Genomic DNA, 20,119 nt, shown 5'->3' with positions numbered 1-20,119 from the left:
GCTTCTAGCCTCCGTACAATCTAACCTAGGCGTCGAATGTTTTCAGCCTCTGAGACTTACTGCTTAATGAGCTCACTCTTACTTGTTCTTTCTGAGCTCTGGGCTGGCTGGTTCAGCACAGCTGTTCTGGCTCAAACTCATCCCCCAGCTGACTTATTTAATCTGGCTTCTCTCTTGGTCTGGAATCGCTCTGCTCAGTCTCAAACTAACTCAGCGATCTGATCTAATCTTCTGGCTTCTTCTCATTTTCTGCCTCATTCAGTCTTCACCTGAGTTCTCTCTCTGCAACCCATCTCTCTGTTACTGTCTTGGTAAAACTGCTTCTTCTCTGAAAAACTGCCTCTTAAGTAGCTTCCCTTTTCACTCTCTTCTCGGGAGAGTTGGACATATCTTATTCTGTCAAATCTTCTCTGATTCGTCACCTTTTCTGTCACTTAGACATCACTTTCAAACATGGGTGCTTTTGTCTACAAACTAACTTTACTTTGGTTTCAGATTAAAGACATGTATCACCATGCCTAGATCCAAGCTTTTCTTTACCTGATTCTTGCTCTAGACTAGGCTGGCCTTGAACTTAGATCTGTTTGCCTCTGTCTCCTGGATTAAAGGTGTGTTTGTATTTCAGCTGGATCACACAGACCTAGATCTTTGGATGTGATCTCTTGCCTGAACAGCCATGTTCTGAATTAACATTCTTCTACATCTCTCTGAAACAAACAAACAACAACAAAAGTCTTACACAAAACAATGGAGACACCTACTTCGGCCAATATTAAGCTGAATCATACGGAAGTGCCATTTTTATATGAGAAACAGACCAATCAGCAGCAACGCTGTATAGGTTAGCCTGGCATTACTATGGCAATGGTTGGGGTATGAAGCAAGGGGTGAAATCCCTGGACAGGAACGTGCCACAGGGGTTTTGTGAAGGAGATGGGGACAGAGCAAGGCTTGAGGGATTTGTGTCCCCAAGACGGGTGGCTGAAGCAGGAGGTGGGCAAGCTGTGATGCGGGCATTGCAAAGGGAGCAGGTGTCCAGGTGTTCTTCAGGACACCTGTGTGGCCATCGGGGCTCGGTAGTGGTCCTGTGTTTGGTTGTTAATTGTTTCGGTAGTGGTCCTGTGTTTGGTTGTTAATTGTTTTGGTAGTGGTCCTGTGTTTGGTTGTTAATTGTTTCGGTAGTGGTCCTGTGTTTGGTTGTTAATTGTTCCAATGCCCTTTCTGTAGGTGACAGGTGAACAGATTGCTATCAAGCAGTGCCGACAGGAGCTCAGCCCGAAGAACAGAGATCGCTGGTGCCTAGAGATCCAGATCATGAGAAGGTGAGGGCTGGGGCCCATACCTGGGGAAGCCACTTCCACAGCCCTGTGATCCTGGAACGAAAACCACAGCACGTTCTACCTGCCGTATCTAGAAACGAACCCTCCCATCCCTCTAAAACCCTCCCATCAGGACACTGCCCAGGCTATCCAGATAGGCGACTGTCCTTGAGACTTCTAAAGGAGTCACATTTAAACACTACACTAAGCTTTGTGGTCAGTTCCATCACATTAAATTTAAGATAACCATCATAGCTAGGCATGGTGGTTGCTCCTATAGGCCCAACTACTTGGGAAACTCGAGGCAGGAGGAGTGGTTGAGCCTGCGCAGTTGAGGTCAGCGTAGGCAACATAACACAGTGTCAAAACTACATAATTCGTAAGCTAATAAAAACAATCATCGTGATAAGTTTGTATTTGTCAACAAAACTCCTTGCTTTCCCCCATGTTCCTAATTCCAGAGTGGCGTGTGAGTCTCTGCTGCTGCTTGCCCTCTGTGGATATGTGCGCAGTGTGGACATAGGGTCTCTCTGTCCTGGGTGGCTGCTATTCTCCCAGCTGGCAGGACCTATAGGTGAGCACTGCAGAGCCAGCTTAAAGTAATCAAGCAGATGCTCCCCCTCCGCTCAGTACTTTACTTTTTAAAGATTGTTTTATTTTTATGTGTATGAGCGTTTTGCCTGCATCTGTGTCTATGTACCACATCCATGCCTGGTGCCTGAGGAGGCCAGAGCAGGGAGGTGGAGCTGTTGGAACAGGAGTGTAGAGCAGGCTGGACTCTACCACATGGGTGCTGGGACTCAAACTCTGCTCCCCTGGAAGAGCCCAGTGGTCTTAACCACTGAATCATCTCTCCAGTCCTCTGCTCACTTCTTAAAAAGAGGAGAAAGAGCCGTCCTCTCCTCCATTGAATGTCCACATGCATGCTTTCCCTTAAATGGCGTAAAGGAATGCCTTGTTGTCACCTATCAGAAGCAGTCTTACAGTACACTCAAAAAATTGAAAAAGGGCATTTTAAGGACAATTAAGCGATATGTGATATACTCGTAGGGTGTTTGAGTTCAGAGGGCTGAGGAAGGCTGAGTAAATATATGTTAACTTGCTAGAGGACCAGCAAATCTCTGCCTTCCTGGACCCCCATCTTCTGTTTAGTTACCAGCAGGACTGGTGAAATTGACTGAGGCACGGAGCGAGGGGGATGGATTTGAGCTGAAGCTTGGATGCTTATTGGTTCCTCCTCTTTCTAGACTGAACCATCCCAATGTGGTGGCTGCCCGGGATGTCCCGGAGGGGATGCAGAACTTGGCCCCCAATGATTTGCCTCTGCTGGCTATGGAGTACTGCCAAGGAGGAGATCTCCGACGAGTGAGTCTTCTGGACTTATGGGGTGTAGGTCCGTGTAGGCAGGGCTGGAGAATGAGAGGGAGACAAGGAGAGGCCTTTTACCACCATGCAGGAAACTCAAGGAGTCAGTGAACTAACTTCACCTACTCTGCCTCCCACTTCTATGCCTTCTCCGCACTGATTTCTGTAAGTCTAAATCAAAAGACTGAGTCAGAAGTGCCCACAAGAAAGCTGAAGGCGGCCCGAGTCACATGATCACTAATGTGACAAGGGAAAGTTACCAGCAGGCCTGGACCACAGGAAGAAACTGAGTGAGTCTCAATGGAAACCCTTCCACCTTTGGCACATTAAGGCCCCTGCAAGCTTTCGGGGTCAGCGTCACTGCTGTCCAATAGGGAGAGACTTCCTCCACAGACGAGATAATACTGCACAGAACCCCAGAGGGTGAGAAGGGAGCCGGCTTAGTCATCAAAGAACAAGGCTGCAGTTCCAGGTCCTCCTGACTCACCTGCCCACCGGCCTTCCCCTTCTCCATCTCACTGTCCAATGGCCTCTGCTCCATACTCCACACTGGACAGTGGGCGATGGCCATTCTCCTTGGGGTCACAGGGACAGTTTTGTGTGCCATGCAGATGCTCTGTATACTTTTACGGGGTGTTTGGTTTATGGGTTCAACATATCAGTCCCCAGGCAGGATTCCTGCACTGCAGGTAGATGTTATGGCCTAGAGACACCAATTAGATAAAGCACTAGCCGCATACAGCGGCAGGGTACAGCTTGGCTCACAGACCCTCCCAGATGCAGCCGTCTTGCCAACTGTGAACCTGGGCCACGTCAGTTAGTGTTGGGAAAAATAAATGTCCCAAGTAAGTATGCTGTTTTTTAATCTACTCTTCTTTAGCTCCTTTAAGCTCCTTACTCTAAAAGAGCCATGGCATGTGGCTTGTGTGCCCACTCACTTCTCTCTCTACACAGCAGTTTTCCAGACTTACCTATGACCTTTCACCTTATTTTGTAAAAAGAAAGTTCCCATGAGCAATTCTCCTGCTGTAGAGCTAGGTGTACCCCGAGAGTGGTCTACCTTGGGAATAGGATGTGACCCATTAAGGAGGTTGATAACAGCAGAGAAATGGGGAGCTTGACTGCACCTTAATTCTCCTGTTTGCTAACCTCTGGCAGCCATCCCGTTGCTAACCGTGGTCAGGTGGAAACGCAGCCACACTGCTGTAGGCTTTCGGTGGCAAGCAACACGTTCTTCAGGCTGCAGTGAGACGTGGCTAGGGTGACGCGGTGCTTGGAAATGCAGCGGAGGTTTACACTTGCCCTTTCAGGCAGCAAAGAACCCGTAAGCCAAGGGAAAGAAGATGATGGAAATTTCAGCATGACTCTTGGCATAGGTGTCAAGTGATCTAGGGAGAGGCAGGGTTGATCACATAAAAGGACCTCTGTCCTTGCTGTCATTTGAAATGGCACTGGAGTGAGGGCCCATTTGCCCAGAGGTCTTATGGCCTTGTTTTCTTTCTTCCCTAAATAAGGTATCCTGGTTTTTCCTTCTCTTAAAAGTTCAAAATCGATATTTTCTCTTAGCACAGTGGACTGAAGTCTTGAAATTAACTCTGATTCTGAAATTTGGTGTATGCTGGGCAAGCCCAGCTAAGACAGTGGTTCTCAACCTGTGGGTCACGACCCCCTTGGGGGTTATCAAACAACCCTTTCATAGGAGTCACCTAAGGCCATCGAAAAACACAGATATTTGCATTACAAGTCATAACAGTAGCAAAAGTACAGTTATGAAGTAGCCATGAAAATAATTTTATGATTCGGGGTCACCACAGCACGAGGAGCTATATTAAAGGGCTGCAGCTTACGGGCTTTGCCACCTGAAAGGGTGAGTGTCCAAAGAGGACACTATTAGCAGACTGGGCACGGGGTGGCTCTTGGTGAGTCCTTTGTTATCAGTCCTGTCTGCAGGAGGCTCCGAGAGCAAAGTCAGTGGCTGTTAACATTAGACCCTAGCCACTTCCTTCAGACCCTGGGAACCTACAGACTGCTGCCTTGCTCTGACCCAGGAGCGGTTCCTGTCAGCGCCACTGCCCCAGCTGCCTCCAGGAGGCTCCCTGGAGTCCTGGGATACACCAGCTGGTATGGTGCCAGCACTCGGCTGTCTGCCTGGCAGAGGCCGCTGGTGCCAGTGGCCTTATCAGAGCCACGTGACCATCCACACTGACACCAGTTCTCACGCTCTCCTCTCAGTACTTGAACCAGTTCGAAAACTGCTGTGGCCTGCGGGAAGGAGCCATCCTTACCCTGCTCAGTGACATTGGTAAGTCCTGCCCCAGAAACAAGGCCAGGCCCTTCAGGGCAGACGGGTAAGTTCCCTGTGAGTCCAATGAAGCACACAGGGAATGGTTTCTCTCCTGCGGTCTCTGCCAAGGGTGTGGTGAGGTGCAGGGTAAGGGGACAGCCGGGGCTGGTCGGGATTGTGCCAGGCTCAAAGAGAGTTCCTTCCTTCCTAAGTCGCGCTACAAATGAGTGTGTGTTCAGAATAAGAGGTTTCCTTTCCCACTAAAGCACTCCACTCCCTGCTTTCCCGGAACAGCCAGGGAAACGGCTCGTCACTGAGCAGTTTCATCCGTGGGTAGTGCATTTTTGTACATTCCAACCGCAGGCGTAGGAAAACCCGCTCTTGTTTAACTGTGAGTGTCCTTAGACGTGGGTGCTTCTGGCACTCTGAGAAGGCTGGCATCAGGGAGGAGAGTCACATGGGCCGCAGAGGTGTCTCCTAGATCATGGAACTCCAATGAGGGGCAGAGATGGGGTTCTGACAGTCAGCTCTACCCCTCACCTGGAGAAGCAACTGCTAAAAGTGCCACAGAGCTTGCTCAACTCTGGGCTTTAAAATTTGATGATGATGATGGTGGTGGTGATGATGGTGGTGGTGGTGATGATGATGATGGTAGTGATGAGGATGGTGATGATGGTAATGGTAGTGGTAATGATGATGGTGGTGGTGGTGATGTCATTATTGAAGGTTTGTGGTGAAAACTGATAGTTTGGGTCCTAAGGATCAGAATTATCCAGACTTTATCCTTGAATATATGTCCTCACTTTGAAGAATGGCTCCATTTTCATCCCTCCCTGCTTCATTCTTTTCAGCTCAACTTGTACACATATGATTTATTTACTCAAACTTTGTTTTTCCGATACAGAAACACAGAAGGTTTGAAGTAATGTCATGAAATCGTATGCCCTTTCCTTAGATTCTCTAGTCATTAGCATTTGCCCTGTTTATGCAACTGGGTTCTCTAGCTTTGCAGTCCCAGGGCTCTCATCTTTCAGAAACATTGCCAGCATGGATCTACCACCTTGTATTCTTCTTTGGGTAGAGGGGAGGCAGAAGGGCTGTTGGAGGGGGTGGGGAGGGGTCAGGTAACCATGTATTTGAGGCCGAGATCCAAGCAGTCTGCCATATTAAATATCCACCTTTCTCTGCAGCCTGTGATTTCCTTTTGAATGGAGGCCTGTGGAAGGCTAAATGGCATTGCTGCCGCCTTACAAGACTGGACTGGGCGGCCACCTCCTGGCCTCTGAGTCTCCCATGTGTCGGTGTGTGTGTCTGCTGGAAGGGCTCGGTCTATATAACTGCAGGATCTAATCCAGAGGTCTAGAATTCCACTAGTCTTCGTGACACCACGCCTCCTGTCTCACCCACCACATTTTGCTTAGATGTTCACTTGATTGTATCTCAAGATCCTCAGCCAAATTACTAATTTGCTCTTGTCAGATTGGGTTGAAGGCTGCCTAGTAATTCAGGGTGTGTCCTTTTGTTCTCCATGGACTATGTTTCCTTTTGGTTATAGCTTCCTCAAACTATTTTTCTTTAATGTTATCCTCTTAAATAATTTTCTTCTACTCATTAGATTATTCATGCCTCTATCATATAGCTATTAAAAAGTCTCTAAATGGGACTGGTGGTTCACACCTGTATTGAAAGATAGAGGCAAGAATATTGGCTGTTTGAGGATAGCCTGAGCTGCATGGGAAACCCTATCTCAAAGGAACGAGAATAAAATTCTCTTTAAATGGGGCTAGAGAGATGGCTCAGAGGTTAACAGCACTGTCTGCTCTTCCAGAGGTCCTGAGTTCAATTCCCAGCAACCACATGGTGGCTCGTAACCATCTATAGCAAGATCTGGTGCCCTCTTCTGGCTGGTGGGCACACATACAGGCAGAACATTGTATACATAATAAATAAATCTTTTTTTAAAAATCTCTTTAAATGATTGGCTCATGTACATTAACTGGATTCTTGTTTCATATGGTATTTTACCTCCTTAGGTGTGATAACGTTAGTATTGTCTCTTCAAGTCAGGGCAGGGAGCGACAGAGAGCTTCCTCCTGCCCTCTTGGTACAGGTGGAGCCCCTGACCTCGCACACACTAGGCAAGCACTCTGCCATTGAACTCTACCCAATTCTTGAGCTAAACTTCTTAAAAATCAGAGACTATAGTCACTGTTTTGTCTCTAGCATCTAGAAAAGTGACAGCTGGTACCTTGCACCTTGTCGATATATATTTATAAGATCAATATGTCCCCAAACGAATTAAAATACGTACGTACTCATTTCCCCCCCAAACTGGACATCCCTGCATTATAAACCATCATACAAATCCCCAGCCTATAAACCAGCTCTTCCATGTGTTACTTCATTTTTCAGAATGTTTGTTTCATTAGCTATAACTGGGAACACGGCTCACCTCTTTAAAGTCATCGAACATAAAACAAGACGCCGTACATAAGCTCTTAGCATAGTGCTCTTCCTAGGACGATAAGCAGTAAGTCATTATAGTCTCCTGTCCTTCCCTGCAGGACCCTGAAAACCCTCAGTCCCTACTATGGATTGTTGGGTTTTAGATCCAGGACAAGCGGCTGAGGTGCATATTTAATATACCAAAGCGGACCTGGCCTCCAGGTTCACCCAGCATCCCTCAGTCCTACCTGTTACAGGGCATGGCTGGCATACCCTGCCCTCTACAGTGAACTTTCCAGCCCAGGGCAAGGCTTCCCTATATAATCCAGACAATTTGGTTCGTTCTCTCTCTCTCTCTCTCTCTCTCTCTCTCTCTCTCTCTCTCTCTCTCTCTCTCTCTCTCTCTCTCTTTCTCTCTCTGCATTTTCTCTTTCCCTATGAGCACATGCTCACACAATAAACCTGCCTTTGTGCTTTCGTGATTGGAGCAAGCCTATTATGGATTATGAATGGAGTCCCATGAGATGCCCTTCCTGGAAACAGCTGGTTTTCCCCAGACCCGTTTCTAAGCCTGCCATTGCTGGAACATATTCCAATGCTTGACTCTGTTTGAAGTTGCTGATAGATTTACATTTTATTATCAAATCCCCTCCCCTTTCTGGTTTGTGTATGAGACCCATCATATTTAATCCTATTTTTTGGAAGATAATTTTGTAATTACATTTATGTACAGAAAACTTAGTGTACATTTAACCCAATTTAGTGGCAAGTTCTTTAGCCTTTGCCTTTCCCAGTTTGACAATGTGAGCCACAGACTTAGGACCCAGGACGTTGCCTCCCCAGTGGCTGTGGATCTCATCCTATCTGTCATTGTAATTGGCCCTAATAGCTTCCCTCCACTTTAGCCAGAGCATTGTTGTCTCCCAAGTTAACCTGTGTGAAGGCGACAGTGGTCCACATCTTCCTGTGGCCCAGCCGCCCCAGCCTGGCCTTTCCCATGATGATGCAGTACAGAATCTCATCATTTGACACAGGGCAAGAAGGGCAACCACCAGCTCAATGGGGTCTATGTCATGGGCAATCACCCTTGAGATTTCTTGTTCTCCACCAAGGTGGTGACTGTATTGACCCTTGCTCAAAGGTCAGGTGGTCTCTTAGTTGGTGCGGCCCTTTTCCCAGCAGCTTTCTTCTCAGCACGGGCCAGTAGCCTTAGCTGCTTCTTCTGCTTTGTCTCTGGCTGGTCCCTGTGGGCAAGCTTAAGCAACTGGGTAGCTGTTTGCTGCTCCAGGGCCCTGGGTGAACTGGTTAATGACAGGAGGTACTTTGAGCCGCTTATAGAGGATGCCCCTTTGTCGCTGCAGCCTCATGTAGCAAGGCCATGTAATGAAGCAAGTGAGATCGCTTTGGGGCTGGATATCCTGCCCAATGCCAAAGCTCTTGGGCCTTTTCTCGAAAGATTGACCACCTTTTTGCCTCCTGTTCCCTCACAACAGCCGGGGCCAGGGCCACCTTGCTGTTCCCTTGGCCTTCTTTCGCCTGGGCAGCTTGCTGGGCTAGAGGAGAGAAGAATTGGTCCTTTTGTAACGTCTCACTACTAAGTCTTTTCAAAAGCTTCACTAGGAGCAGCTCAGTTAACATAACTATTCTGTAGCCTGAGCATATTTTATTCCAAGTATGACCCCAATTCTCATTGCTGGAATGACCATTGCTGTACCCCGCCTGTTTGACCTCAGTTAATTAGCCAAGCCACACTCCTGGTCACAGGGTCCAGATTCAGTGACTTCTCAATTAGGTTAAATTTATTTGCTCCCAATCTCTGGGCCCTAATTTCCTAGGCTGCTCACACAGAGCATCACCATGGCAACCGACACACAGACAGGATTCTTCCTGTGAGTTTTAAGTTGCCAAGTACAGCTCCAGCAACTTGTAAGTAGATCATGCATCAGAAAACAGGCAGATGCCTGGCAGACACAGATGAACTCTGCCTCCTGTGCTAGAGCCAGCCCATCAGATCATTGCCTTATACTGGGCAGGAGGACCTGGGACAGACATAGAGGCTGCAGGAGCAGTTTGGACGTCCCCATAATATGACTCTGAAATGGGAGTCACAGGTACATTAGTGGTCTTGTTCACTGTCCTTTAGAAAACATGGGAGTGTTTCTTCCTGCCAGTGAAGCAGCAAGTTCCTGAGCAGTCAGAACTGAGGGGCAGGCCGCAGCCTTCTCTGTCCCACCACAGAGTCTGGGTCAGTGACCCAAGGTTGTCACTGAACTCATGATCCCCCTGCCTTGCCTTCCTGCATGTTAGGACTGTAGGTGTGCTGCACACACCCCAGGCCGTGCCCCACCTTCCACACACATTGCCTCCTCCTTGCTTTTTTTTTTTTCTTTTTTTTTTTCCTCATTCTTGCCCTACCCCATTTACCCTTCTCTGAACCTGAGCAGCTGCACTCTGCTTTACTGTATTCTGGTTTGGCCTGTCTGGCTTCTTGCAGCATCGTTATCAACTTTATCTTTCCTGAATCTGTTCTCTAGTCTGAACTGTGTATCCATGTCTTCAGAGTAGCTCTCCCAAAATCTCCGCCAAATCAAACCCTAGACTTCTTTTTTTTTTTTTTTTAAATCTTGATCCTTTTGTGATATCTTCTTTTTTATTGGGCCCATCTTTCTGCCTACCCACACATGAATGTCAAGTTTAAACCTCGTCTTTTAGATCAGCAGTTAAGAGTACTTGCTACTGTTTGGGGTGGTGGTGGTGATGGTGGTTAGAACTGACTCCCAGGCCCCATGCGGTGGCTCTTAATCATCTGTAGCTTCAATTCCAAGGGATCCAAAAACTTCTTCTCCATGGGCACGAGACATGCACATGATATACACACACATACATGCAGACAAAACACCCATACACACAAAATAACAAGAAATAAATCTTTAAATCTCATCTCTGAAAATCTTCCCCCGTTCCTTCATGATACCTTCCTTACTATGCCTGACTGAAAGGACACTAAAAGGACATTAAAACATTCTCCAAATGAGCTGGGATGCAGTTCATTTGGGAGAATGCCTGCCCGGCATGCATAATGCCCAATGACTCATAAACTGGGCATGGTGGCACATGCCTTAGCTCTGGGGTTGGGAGAGTAGGGGCAGCAGGATCTGGAGTTTTAAATCATCTTCAACTATGTAGGAAGTTTGATGCCATCCTGGCCCTGTTTTGCCGTGTCTCTAAACAGGCAAACAAACAATAAAGATACAGAGGTTACCAAATCCAATGTGTTTTTCATGTTATATCCCATTCCGCCTGCCTGTCTCCCTGCCTCCACTGATGCATTGTCATAGCAACCCAAGCTCCAGATCTCTTCATCCCACCTATCTCCAACCGCAGCGGCCATGGCCTGCATCTCAATTCCCCTGCTTCCTCTGCACTGGCTTCCGCTTAGCCTTCCTGTGCTGCAGCAGGCACTCTCAGCCTTCCCATCTTTCTTGAGTAGCCTTAGACTTTGCTCTTCACTCTTGATTCCCCTCGCAGAATTCTTCTGCTCTTCATGGTCACCGAGCAAACGAGAAAGCGATCCTGCACTTTCATCTTAGCATTCCGTCTTGCCACCTTCCGCCTGACTTATTAGTCATAGGACCTATTTTAGCCCAGAAGCCATGAGGCAGACTAAGTCTGTTTTGCCTGGAAAGTCCAGCAAGAAACTGGGCAGCTCATGGTAGGCTCACTATTTTAATAACACAGACATCCTCTTGCTTTTATTGCCCTTGGCTACTTGGACCACACACTGATTGGCCTTCCTCCATCTCTCCCTCTGTGCTCCCTCCCTTCTTTTCTTCTTTCTGCCCCTTCTCCCAAACACTCCACCACTAAGATACACCCCCAGCTCCTATCCGTCGGGTTTTGCCTTTTGTTTTCCTTCTGATTTTTGCCCCCCAATATTTTCTGGTTTGTTTCTTCCCGTTTCTTCCCAGTGGAACATATCTCAAACAAACATCCTAGAAAGAGCTTAACAAAACTCTTAAGGCGCGTATGGAAAGTCAGGATTTCACAGGTGCACCCCTTCAGAAGCACTTTCCTGCCTGGGAGCCTGGCTGCTCTTATCTGTTTCTTGACTTGTTGTTTACCATCTGAAAACTGTGTCTTGGAATTCAGCTCATAATCTTTCTGTAAGCCCAGGCAGATCCTGGCTGTAGACCTGGGTACCACCCTGAAAGAACCACAGTGATGCTCTTTGCAGGTACTGCTTGTGCATCTCTCCACAGAATCCATGCTATGACAGGCAAAAGTGTAGTCCAGAGAACTCTTTGTTTCAGTGCAGGTGACGAAATCCAATGCATGTTAAGTCTGACCGTGTGGTCTAAACACAAAGTGTTTGTTACAGCTCATTTCTCTAATTGGAGCATGAGGGATTAGTCACATTTTTGTCTGTTATGATTTTCAGTTTTTATGGGAATTTTATATCAGTACATCCAAGGGTTTAGTTTTGTTGTTGTTGTTGTAGTTTATAAACTTCCAGACATAGTGTTACATTACTCAGTATTGCTTGTTTCATCCAGTTTAAACTAGTTTAGGTTCTCTGGGATGGAAACAATTTTGATCAGCTTCCTGACACTGTTTCTCAGGGGCTATTTGTGAAATAAACAGTCAGGCTGACTACAGCTAATGGAGGCCTTGTGTTTTAAAAGAAGCCATTTGAAGACATCACCTGTCAGAATGCTTGCTGCTTTAGCCTCGTGGGGTCTACTCAGTCCAAGAAGGCACTTAGAATTCTGCCTATCTGATCCCTTAGTTCTAGACATTTCTCTAGAGAAATACTTGAGGAAACATAACCACACTAACATGAAGCTTTAGGTTTGTTAGCATTGTTGCTTAAGGGTCAAAATCGCAGTTATTAACACGCGTAGGAGATTTCATTACTGTTTACCATCCCTCTTCCCCACAGGCATGGTGATAGCCTTAGGGCAGGCTAGAAGGGGCAGCCTAGAAGGCAGCTGTGTGCTCTGTCATCCACGTGCTCGTCCTCCTTGGAGGTGTCTTAGTCAGGGTTTCTATTGCTGTGAAGGGACACCATGACTACGGCTGTCTCATACAGGAAAGCATTTAACTGAGGCTGGCTTACAGCTTAGAGGTTTAGTCCATTATCATCATGGTAGGGAGCATGGTGACACGCAGGGAGACATGGTGCTGGAGAGGTAGCTGAGAGTCCTACATCTGGATCTACAGGCAACAGGAGGAGTGAGACATGGGCATGGCTTGAGCATCTGAAACCTCAAAGCCACACCCACTCCGACAAGTCCACACCTCCTAATAGCCCCACCCGCTGTGGTCCTATGGGGGCCATTTTAATTCAAACAACCACCAAGGGGTTCTTGTGACTCACACCACAGTTGTTTGCCCTAAGATGCTATACTTCCAACTGCAGGGCCCTTATTTTAGTCTAGTTATAAGTACTTGCTCAAATCTCAGCAAGACTCAGCTTCCACATAGCACACACTGCTACACTTGCTCCCCAGCAAATACCTACAGACTAAGTGGCTGCCCTTTGGACACGCATTTGACATTATTATTATCATGGCTTTGTGCCTCACTGCCCATGGCTCAGGTTCAGGAATGGTACCAATCCTTTCTGCAGTGTCATATGCCTGTAATGATTTGACTTTTGTATCTCCTTGCTAAGATTTTAGGCATGTTCCACCATGTCCAAGCTTTACTGTAAAAAAAAAACAAACAAAGCCAAAACTGGTTATGAGGTCTGATATTGTCCACTTGGAGGCACACCATCAGTATTCTTCTAAGTCAAAAGCTGTAGACCTAAATTGTTTTAATGTCACCTGTAATACTCACTGGAGAGATGGTTTAGTCAGTGAATTACTTGCTAGGTGTCTTAGGTAGGATTCTCTGGCTTTGATAAAGCACCATGACCGATTTTACAAATAAAATTCAGTAAAAATGAAAGTGCTTCTGAGGGCTTGTAAGTCAATAGTTGAGTGGAATTCTTTGGGCACATGGACAACAGCAAATCTCAGGTTTTGTTTGGATGGCAGTTAGACATAGGAGTCTACTGTTGACCGTTAGGAAAGAAAATAAGAAGCAGGCCAGAAATGTCAGGACCAGGTATGAATGGTTCTGCAGTAGCTTTGTATTCTGGGTGTGAGCTCTTTGCTCTACTTGACTGCCAGGTGTGGCTTTAAGAACCACCCATCTGCAAGGCTTTCCAGAGTCAGCCTGATTTCTGTGGAAGGCCTTTCTTCTCCTCTCTGCTGATGGGTACCCACCCCCCTCAGCCTGTGGGGATGACCACCTCCTCTGTCTGCCAGGGATTCCCAACGACTCAGTCCATCCTGACAGGGTAGCATCATGTGGGGGGGCTTATGTGTCCGTATAGATTAGCATGTGGACCTGCTTCTGTGTACATTTGTGATGTGGCTCGGAAAGGGCTATCATACTTCTCAGTGTCCTTGATTTTAACATCTCCTTGAGGCAGGGTCTCCATGTTGCCCAAGTTGGTATCAGACCCCACTTTTTTAAAAGTAAAAGTTGTGCAGGGTATCGTGTGGGGTCTGATACCAACAACAACATTTTAAGTCAAAAGCTGTAGACCTTAACTGTTTAAGAGAAGCTGCCTATTATAATCTCTGAGGAGAGGGCTCAATTGGTGTAGTGCTTGTTATATATCTTTGGTAGGTTTCTGTCGCTTCGGTAAAACATCATAACCAAAAGCAACTGGGGAGAAAGGGATTTATTTTACCTTATACTCCCACATCTCAGTCCAAGGAAGTCAGGATGAGGACAGAAACCTGGAGACAAGAGCTGAGGCAGAGGACATGCTGCTTACTGGCTTGCTTTCTTTAAATAATTGATTTATTTTTATTTTATGTGCATTAGTGTTTTTCCTGCATGCACATCTGTGTGAAGGTGTCAGATCTTGGCCTTACAGACACTTGTGAGCTGCCAAGTGGGTGCTGGGAATTGAACCTGGGTCCTTTAGGAAAGGCTGTCAGTGTCCTTAACTGCTGAGCCATTGCTGCAGCCCCTCTGCCTGCTTTCTTAAAGCCCTCTAGACTGTCCACCCACAGTGAGCCACGCCCTCCCAAATCAATCTTCATCAAGAAAATGTCTTACAGTCTGGCCCACAGGCTGATCTGGCAGGGGCATTTTCTTAATTAAAGTCCCCTCTTACACAATTGCAGCTTGTTTCAAGTAAATGTAAAACTAGCCAGGATGCTGTGCAGCATGCGGACCTGAGTTGACATTACTAGCACCCAAAATAAAAGGGGTGAAAGTATGCACCTGAAGTCTGATGCCTGGGGAGGCAAAACCAGAAGACTCCCTGGAGCTCCTGGTGAACCGATCTAGATGAACTGGTGAGTGCTAACTTCAGAAACTCTGAAAAAAACAAAAACAAAAACAAAAACAAAAACAAAAAAAAAACAAGATAGAAAGCGATTGAGGAAGACACCTGACAGCTCTGACCTTGACGTGCATGTGCATCACACATCTGAGCACACACTTCCTACACATAAATAATTTCCTAGAATATTATGTATCTATCATAATTTAACCAGGCACTCCTTGATTATAACTAAATTTCAATATATGTGTCTAAATATTACTCTACCTTACGCAGTATCCATATATGTGTGGTATATGTTATGATGCTGTTTTAGGAAAAAGATCTCTTGAGGCAGATTCCCCATATATAACGCATGCTTGCCTTGAACTCCTGATCACCCTGCAATCCCTCAGCCCTGGATTACAGACACTACCATGTCCAGATTTTCTTTCTCTTCCCTCTCCTTCCTTTCCCCCTTTCAAGATGCTAGGGGTCAGACCCGGGTTCTTGTGCATAGCAGGCAAATACTATGCCACTGAGCCACACTCTCAGCCCCCCTCTCCTTAGTGATGTGAGAAAAGATTGAACTCCTCTTTGCTAAGCAGTGATGGTTTTTAATTTTGTAAGCTAGTTTTCAGAGGTGGAAACTGTAGGTCAAGCCAGAAAGATATAGATAGATAGATAGATAGATAGATAGATAGATAGATAGATAGATAGATCGATCATTCTGTGTATATATAGAGGTAAATACATGGATGGACAGATAGATAAGATAGATAGATGATATAGAGATATATATTTGCCATATTATTTTCCAAAACCATGTATTTGTATTCCTTCCAACAATGTAGTAGAGCACCCTCATTGCCTCTTTACTCTGCAGTTTTTGATACAAGTATGAGCCACTGTTCACTAACCTGTTTGCCATTTGTATTTCTCTTGTAAGTCACTCTATTCTTTTCTTTGCCTTTGTTTTTTGTTTTGGTTTTCCCTGTACTAGGTATTGAACCTAGGTCTTCATGCTTGCTAGGCAGGTGCTCTACCACTGAGCTGTACCCCAACCTCCCCTTTTACTTTGTGTTTTGAGACAGTCTCACCAAGTTGCCTGGGCTGGCTGTAAGTTTGTTCTCCCTTCTGTCTCAGGCTCCTGCGTGGCTGGTATTACCAGTCTGTGCTACCATACCTAGCTCTTTGCTTTTTGCTGATTTTTTTTTTTCTTTTTGAGACAGAGTTTCTTTGTGTAGCCCTGACTGTCCTGGACTCGCTTTATAGACCAGGCTGGCCTTGAACTCACAGAGGTCTGCCTGCCTCTGCCTTCCAAGTGCTGGGATTAAAGGTGTGTGCCACCACGCCCAGCTGCTGTTTGCTGCTTTTTAAAGGCTGTTTGTGTGCTACCTGTATTTGCTTTGTTTATGATGTCTTTCACCATGAATTTCCAAAATGATTTTGGGCTACTTCCCCTGCCCTCTCCCCCTTTGTTAATCAGGTTTCCTCTAGGTTGGCTGTGACCTTCCTAGAGGATGACTTCAAACCGCTGATTTTCTGCCTCCACCTCCCCAGTGCACCCATCACCACCATGGCTTGTCCTTTTATGCAGTGCTTTAACATTTCATGCATGCTGGGCAGTCTCTGTACTAACTGAGCTACACCATCAGTAGATCAGCCAAAATCTCACAGTTAAAATCCTGCTCTCTCATCTTGGTCCCCGTCACCAAAACAGTGTCAGCTCCAGTCCGCGTAAAGTTGGAAAATGTGTCAAGATGCACTATACTGTCTTTTACAGGCTAGTCAATTCTGAAACAAACAAACAAAAAAAGCATTTTCTAGACACAATAAAACATCACTCCCTGTTGTACTTCCTCAGCATCGGCGCTTAGGTACCTTCACGAAAATAGAATCATCCATCGTGACCTGAAGCCAGAAAACATCGTCCTGCAGCAAGGAGAGCAAAGAGTGAGTGCCTTCCTGAGATTGGGGAGTCTTGCTGCGTGGGGGCTGCCCTGGCGGGGAAGGACTGTGCTCTGTAAGCTGCTTATTGCTGTATTTCCTTGAGACACTCTGATTCCCTTAAGAATTTCTTCTTCTTTTTTTTTTTTTTTTTTTTTGTTTCTTTTCTTTTTTTCTTCTTTCCTTTTTTTTTTTTTTTTTTTTTTTTTTTTTTTTTTTTTTTTTGGTTTTTCGAGACAAGGTTTCTCTGTGTAGCCTTGGCTGTCCTGGACTCACTTTGTAGACCAGGCTGGCCTCGAACTCACAGCGATCCGCCCGCCTCTGCCTCCCGAGTGCTGGGATTAAAGGCGTGCGCCACCACGCCCGGCTTCTTCTTTCCTTTTTTTGAAACAACACTGCAGGCTGTTCTTGCTAGCAGACTGAGGCAAGCTTGGATGTATCACATTGGGTTTTGTTTTGTTTCTCCAATTCTGAATTCATTCATTACATTGTTAATTGCCCAAGTCATAGGAATCTGATAAGAAAAATGCTCGTTACTCCACCTCCATCCTCAACCTAATCCTTCATGGAAATAGACGTTTGTTTGTTTGTTTGTTTGTTTGGTAAGCCTCATGAGCTAATGTTGGTTGTGGATATGGCTGAGAAGGAGACAGGAGCTGGCATTGGCCCATCTTGGACATGGTCTAGCTTTGCCATCACACACAAGCTATTTGTGGCCCTTCTCACTGGCTGCCCTGCTCATGTGATCATAGCCTCGCCATAGGCTTAGATGCTGTAGTCTTTCCCAGTTTTGTTCAACCTGGGGTCACCCATCCTTCCTGATACCAGCTTCCCTCACAGTTCCTCACCCGGCCCGTGACTGTGGCTCATGGAACACTCCTTCTTCCAGTTATTCTGGATGTTTCCTGAGCAGAGGCTGGCCTGGTCTCTCATGTTACAAATCCAACCTTAGTGGTCCTGAGAGCTGATATGTAGGCTCTTAATCGATTGATGGCAGACGAAGAAAAACATCTGCCTGACATTTTTATGTTGTCCCAAATCCACCCTGTGGAGGGCATTCTCCTGTGAGAATGTGTCTCTAAGATGTTTAGGCACTAATATCCTTTGGGAATTCAGAAATGTCATTGCTCTGATGGCAAACTGCCTAAACTATTGTAAAAGGAAACTGTCTTCTTACAGCCTTCAGATTTCTTTTCCCCACCCCTCCCTCCTTTTTTTTTCCAGTTAATACACAAAATTATTGATCTAGGATATGCCAAGGAACTGGATCAGGGCAGTCTGTGCACATCATTTGTGGGGACCCTGCAGTACCTGGTAAGAAATGGGGTTCAAGTGTTTGCTTCTCAATCTCTCTGATGTCTGTGGGTCTGTATTTCCTTGCTGGCTGCATCTCAGTTTTCCTGGCTCTGTGGATATTTAGAATTTTTGTGTGAGTTCCGAGTTGATAATTTACTCATGTGCATGTTTTGTGACCTCTAGAAAAATTTAGTCTCTCCTCTAATGTGAGAAAGGCCTGTGTGCCTTTGCCCAGACCCTGGGACCTCTCTGTGTCACAGGGTTCTTTCTGGTTATCTGTAGAGGCTAGGTTTCTTGGAGGGTCTCAGGAGCCAGTGAGGAAGGGGGCGGGGGCTGTGACTTCCCTTCTGTGTGTCATGTGGTCTGAGTACTGGAGTATTATCCGAGCAACTCATTCTTCAGGAATATTGCGTGGCAGGCATTGTGCTCAGAGCTGGCAGTACAACAGGAAAGGAGAGAGGCATTCCTCTGCTCCCAGAGAGCCTAGCATTTGAGAAACAAAACAAAACAAAGGCAGACACTCGGTACCATGACACAAGAGAATTCAGAAGCCACCATTGTCATGAGTACCATGATAAAAGCACAGGTGTCTAAGGACGAACAAGAGGACTGAGCGAACCCTGGGCCTAGAGGTGAAGGCTGCAGTGGGGGAAGGTGTGGACGGAGGGGGAAATAAGACGCTGGCAAAAGCAGAGCACATTGGAAGACCCAAGGGTGTGACTTGGGTTTAGAGAATAAAGAGAAGATCTGGAGTTGAAACTGGGGAGAAAGAAAGAAGGGACAAACAGGTACCCCATTTCACTGGCCTTAAAGGTCTTAACCCATACCATAAAACCTCTGGCGTAGCACCGAGGGGCTCACAGTGCAGAGGCTGCCTTCGAATGGTCGTGTGGACAATGCACTATACCAAACAACAGTAACTGGTTGTGAGGAGGAGGCTGTTGGAACAGGCACCTGCACAGCTGCGCAGGGAGAGTAGGGAGGTGAGAATGAGTAAAGTCAGGAAATGCTTACCAGGCTGGGACAGCACTCAGGAGGCAGAGGCAGGTGGATCTCTGTGAGTTCGAGACTAGCCTGGTCTACAAAGTGAGTTCCAGGACAGCTAGGGCTATTACACAGAGAAACCTTGTCTCAAAAAACAAAGGGAAAAAAGTGGGGGTAGGGGTAGGTAACAAAGACACTAAGGAAGACTTAGTGACAGATTACTTATTGGTGATCACAGCCATCAGATTGTGATTGAATAATGGAATCTGCAGTTCCATAAATAACAACAACAACAGCAAAGGTTGAAGGTCTCAGGGCTAAAAGAGTGTAAACATTCTGTTTCTTAAGAAAGAAAATATGTTGTGTTTTTCTGAATTTCTTTGTGTTTCCTATCTAGCCTACCAGCTACAGTGCTGGGATCCCTTTGTCTCTTCGACTGTATAGAATGCAGCTTTCCCAATGGTGATTTTGGTTCAGGCCCTGTATCCATATGATGTATTAATTATATACATCCTGCTAGGTACCCTCTGAGGTCCTTATTAGCTCAGCCACAATTAAGTGAGGTGAACCTAAAGGCGGGGATGCTGGCCTTGGGTGGACTGAGCTCTCTGAGGGAGAAGTGACAGCACCTCTGAAGCTTGACGCGTTATAACAGAAAAGCAAGCTATTGCACATGGCTGAAGAAGGAGGCGGGGTCGAGGAGACGGGTTTGGGTTTAGCTAGTCTTTGCAGGAGGGAGCGGTCTTCAGGCTGGCAGTATTGAGGGAGGGGAAAACTGTGGTGTCCATTTCCTGCACACACTGTCAACATTCCTACCTGAACCCCGTAGGAAAGCTTTGCCATCTCTGAGCCCCACCCCAGTGTGGAAGGCTTTGCCATTTGCCATGGGTCTGGAGCTATATGGTCATTGACATGACCGCATCCTTGTCAGCAGCAAGCATTCACCCAGGGCTCCCTCTGCTTCTCACTCAAGAGGCCAAGTCAGGTTGTTCACTTGTGTGAAATCAAATGTCAGACCATAGCCATCCCCAGAAGCTGAGCTAATCGTGACATTTTAACACCACATTCTCCTGATTTCAACTCCCTGGCCCTTCTGTAAGTCTCACACGTCCACATTGACAGTGAGTGGTCCTGTCTCTGAGCTTCTGC

General features: G+C 46.4%; 1 protein-coding gene across 1 annotated transcript in view; it reads left to right on the top strand.

Annotated features, from left to right (window-relative positions):
* Positions 1 to 20,119, top strand: part of IKBKB (inhibitor of nuclear factor kappa B kinase subunit beta) — a 54,247-nt gene that overhangs the window by 11,471 nt on the left and 22,657 nt on the right. The window contains exons 3-7 of the mRNA XM_084758900.1: positions 1,228 to 1,322; positions 2,567 to 2,684; positions 4,917 to 4,986; positions 16,608 to 16,696; positions 17,915 to 18,004. Of these exons, the coding sequence (XP_084615026.1) occupies positions 1,228 to 1,322; positions 2,567 to 2,684; positions 4,917 to 4,986; positions 16,608 to 16,696; positions 17,915 to 18,004 (462 nt within the window). The remainder of the gene's footprint in view (positions 1 to 1,227; positions 1,323 to 2,566; positions 2,685 to 4,916; positions 4,987 to 16,607; positions 16,697 to 17,914; positions 18,005 to 20,119) is intronic.

The sequence above is a fragment of the Acomys minous genome (genome assembly GCF_964271855.1).
Source record: "Acomys minous genome assembly, chromosome: 15".
NCBI lineage: Eukaryota > Metazoa > Chordata > Mammalia > Rodentia > Muridae > Acomys > Acomys minous.
The sequence above is the reverse complement of the archived record's forward strand: the minus strand, read 5'-3'. Positions and strand labels throughout refer to the sequence as shown.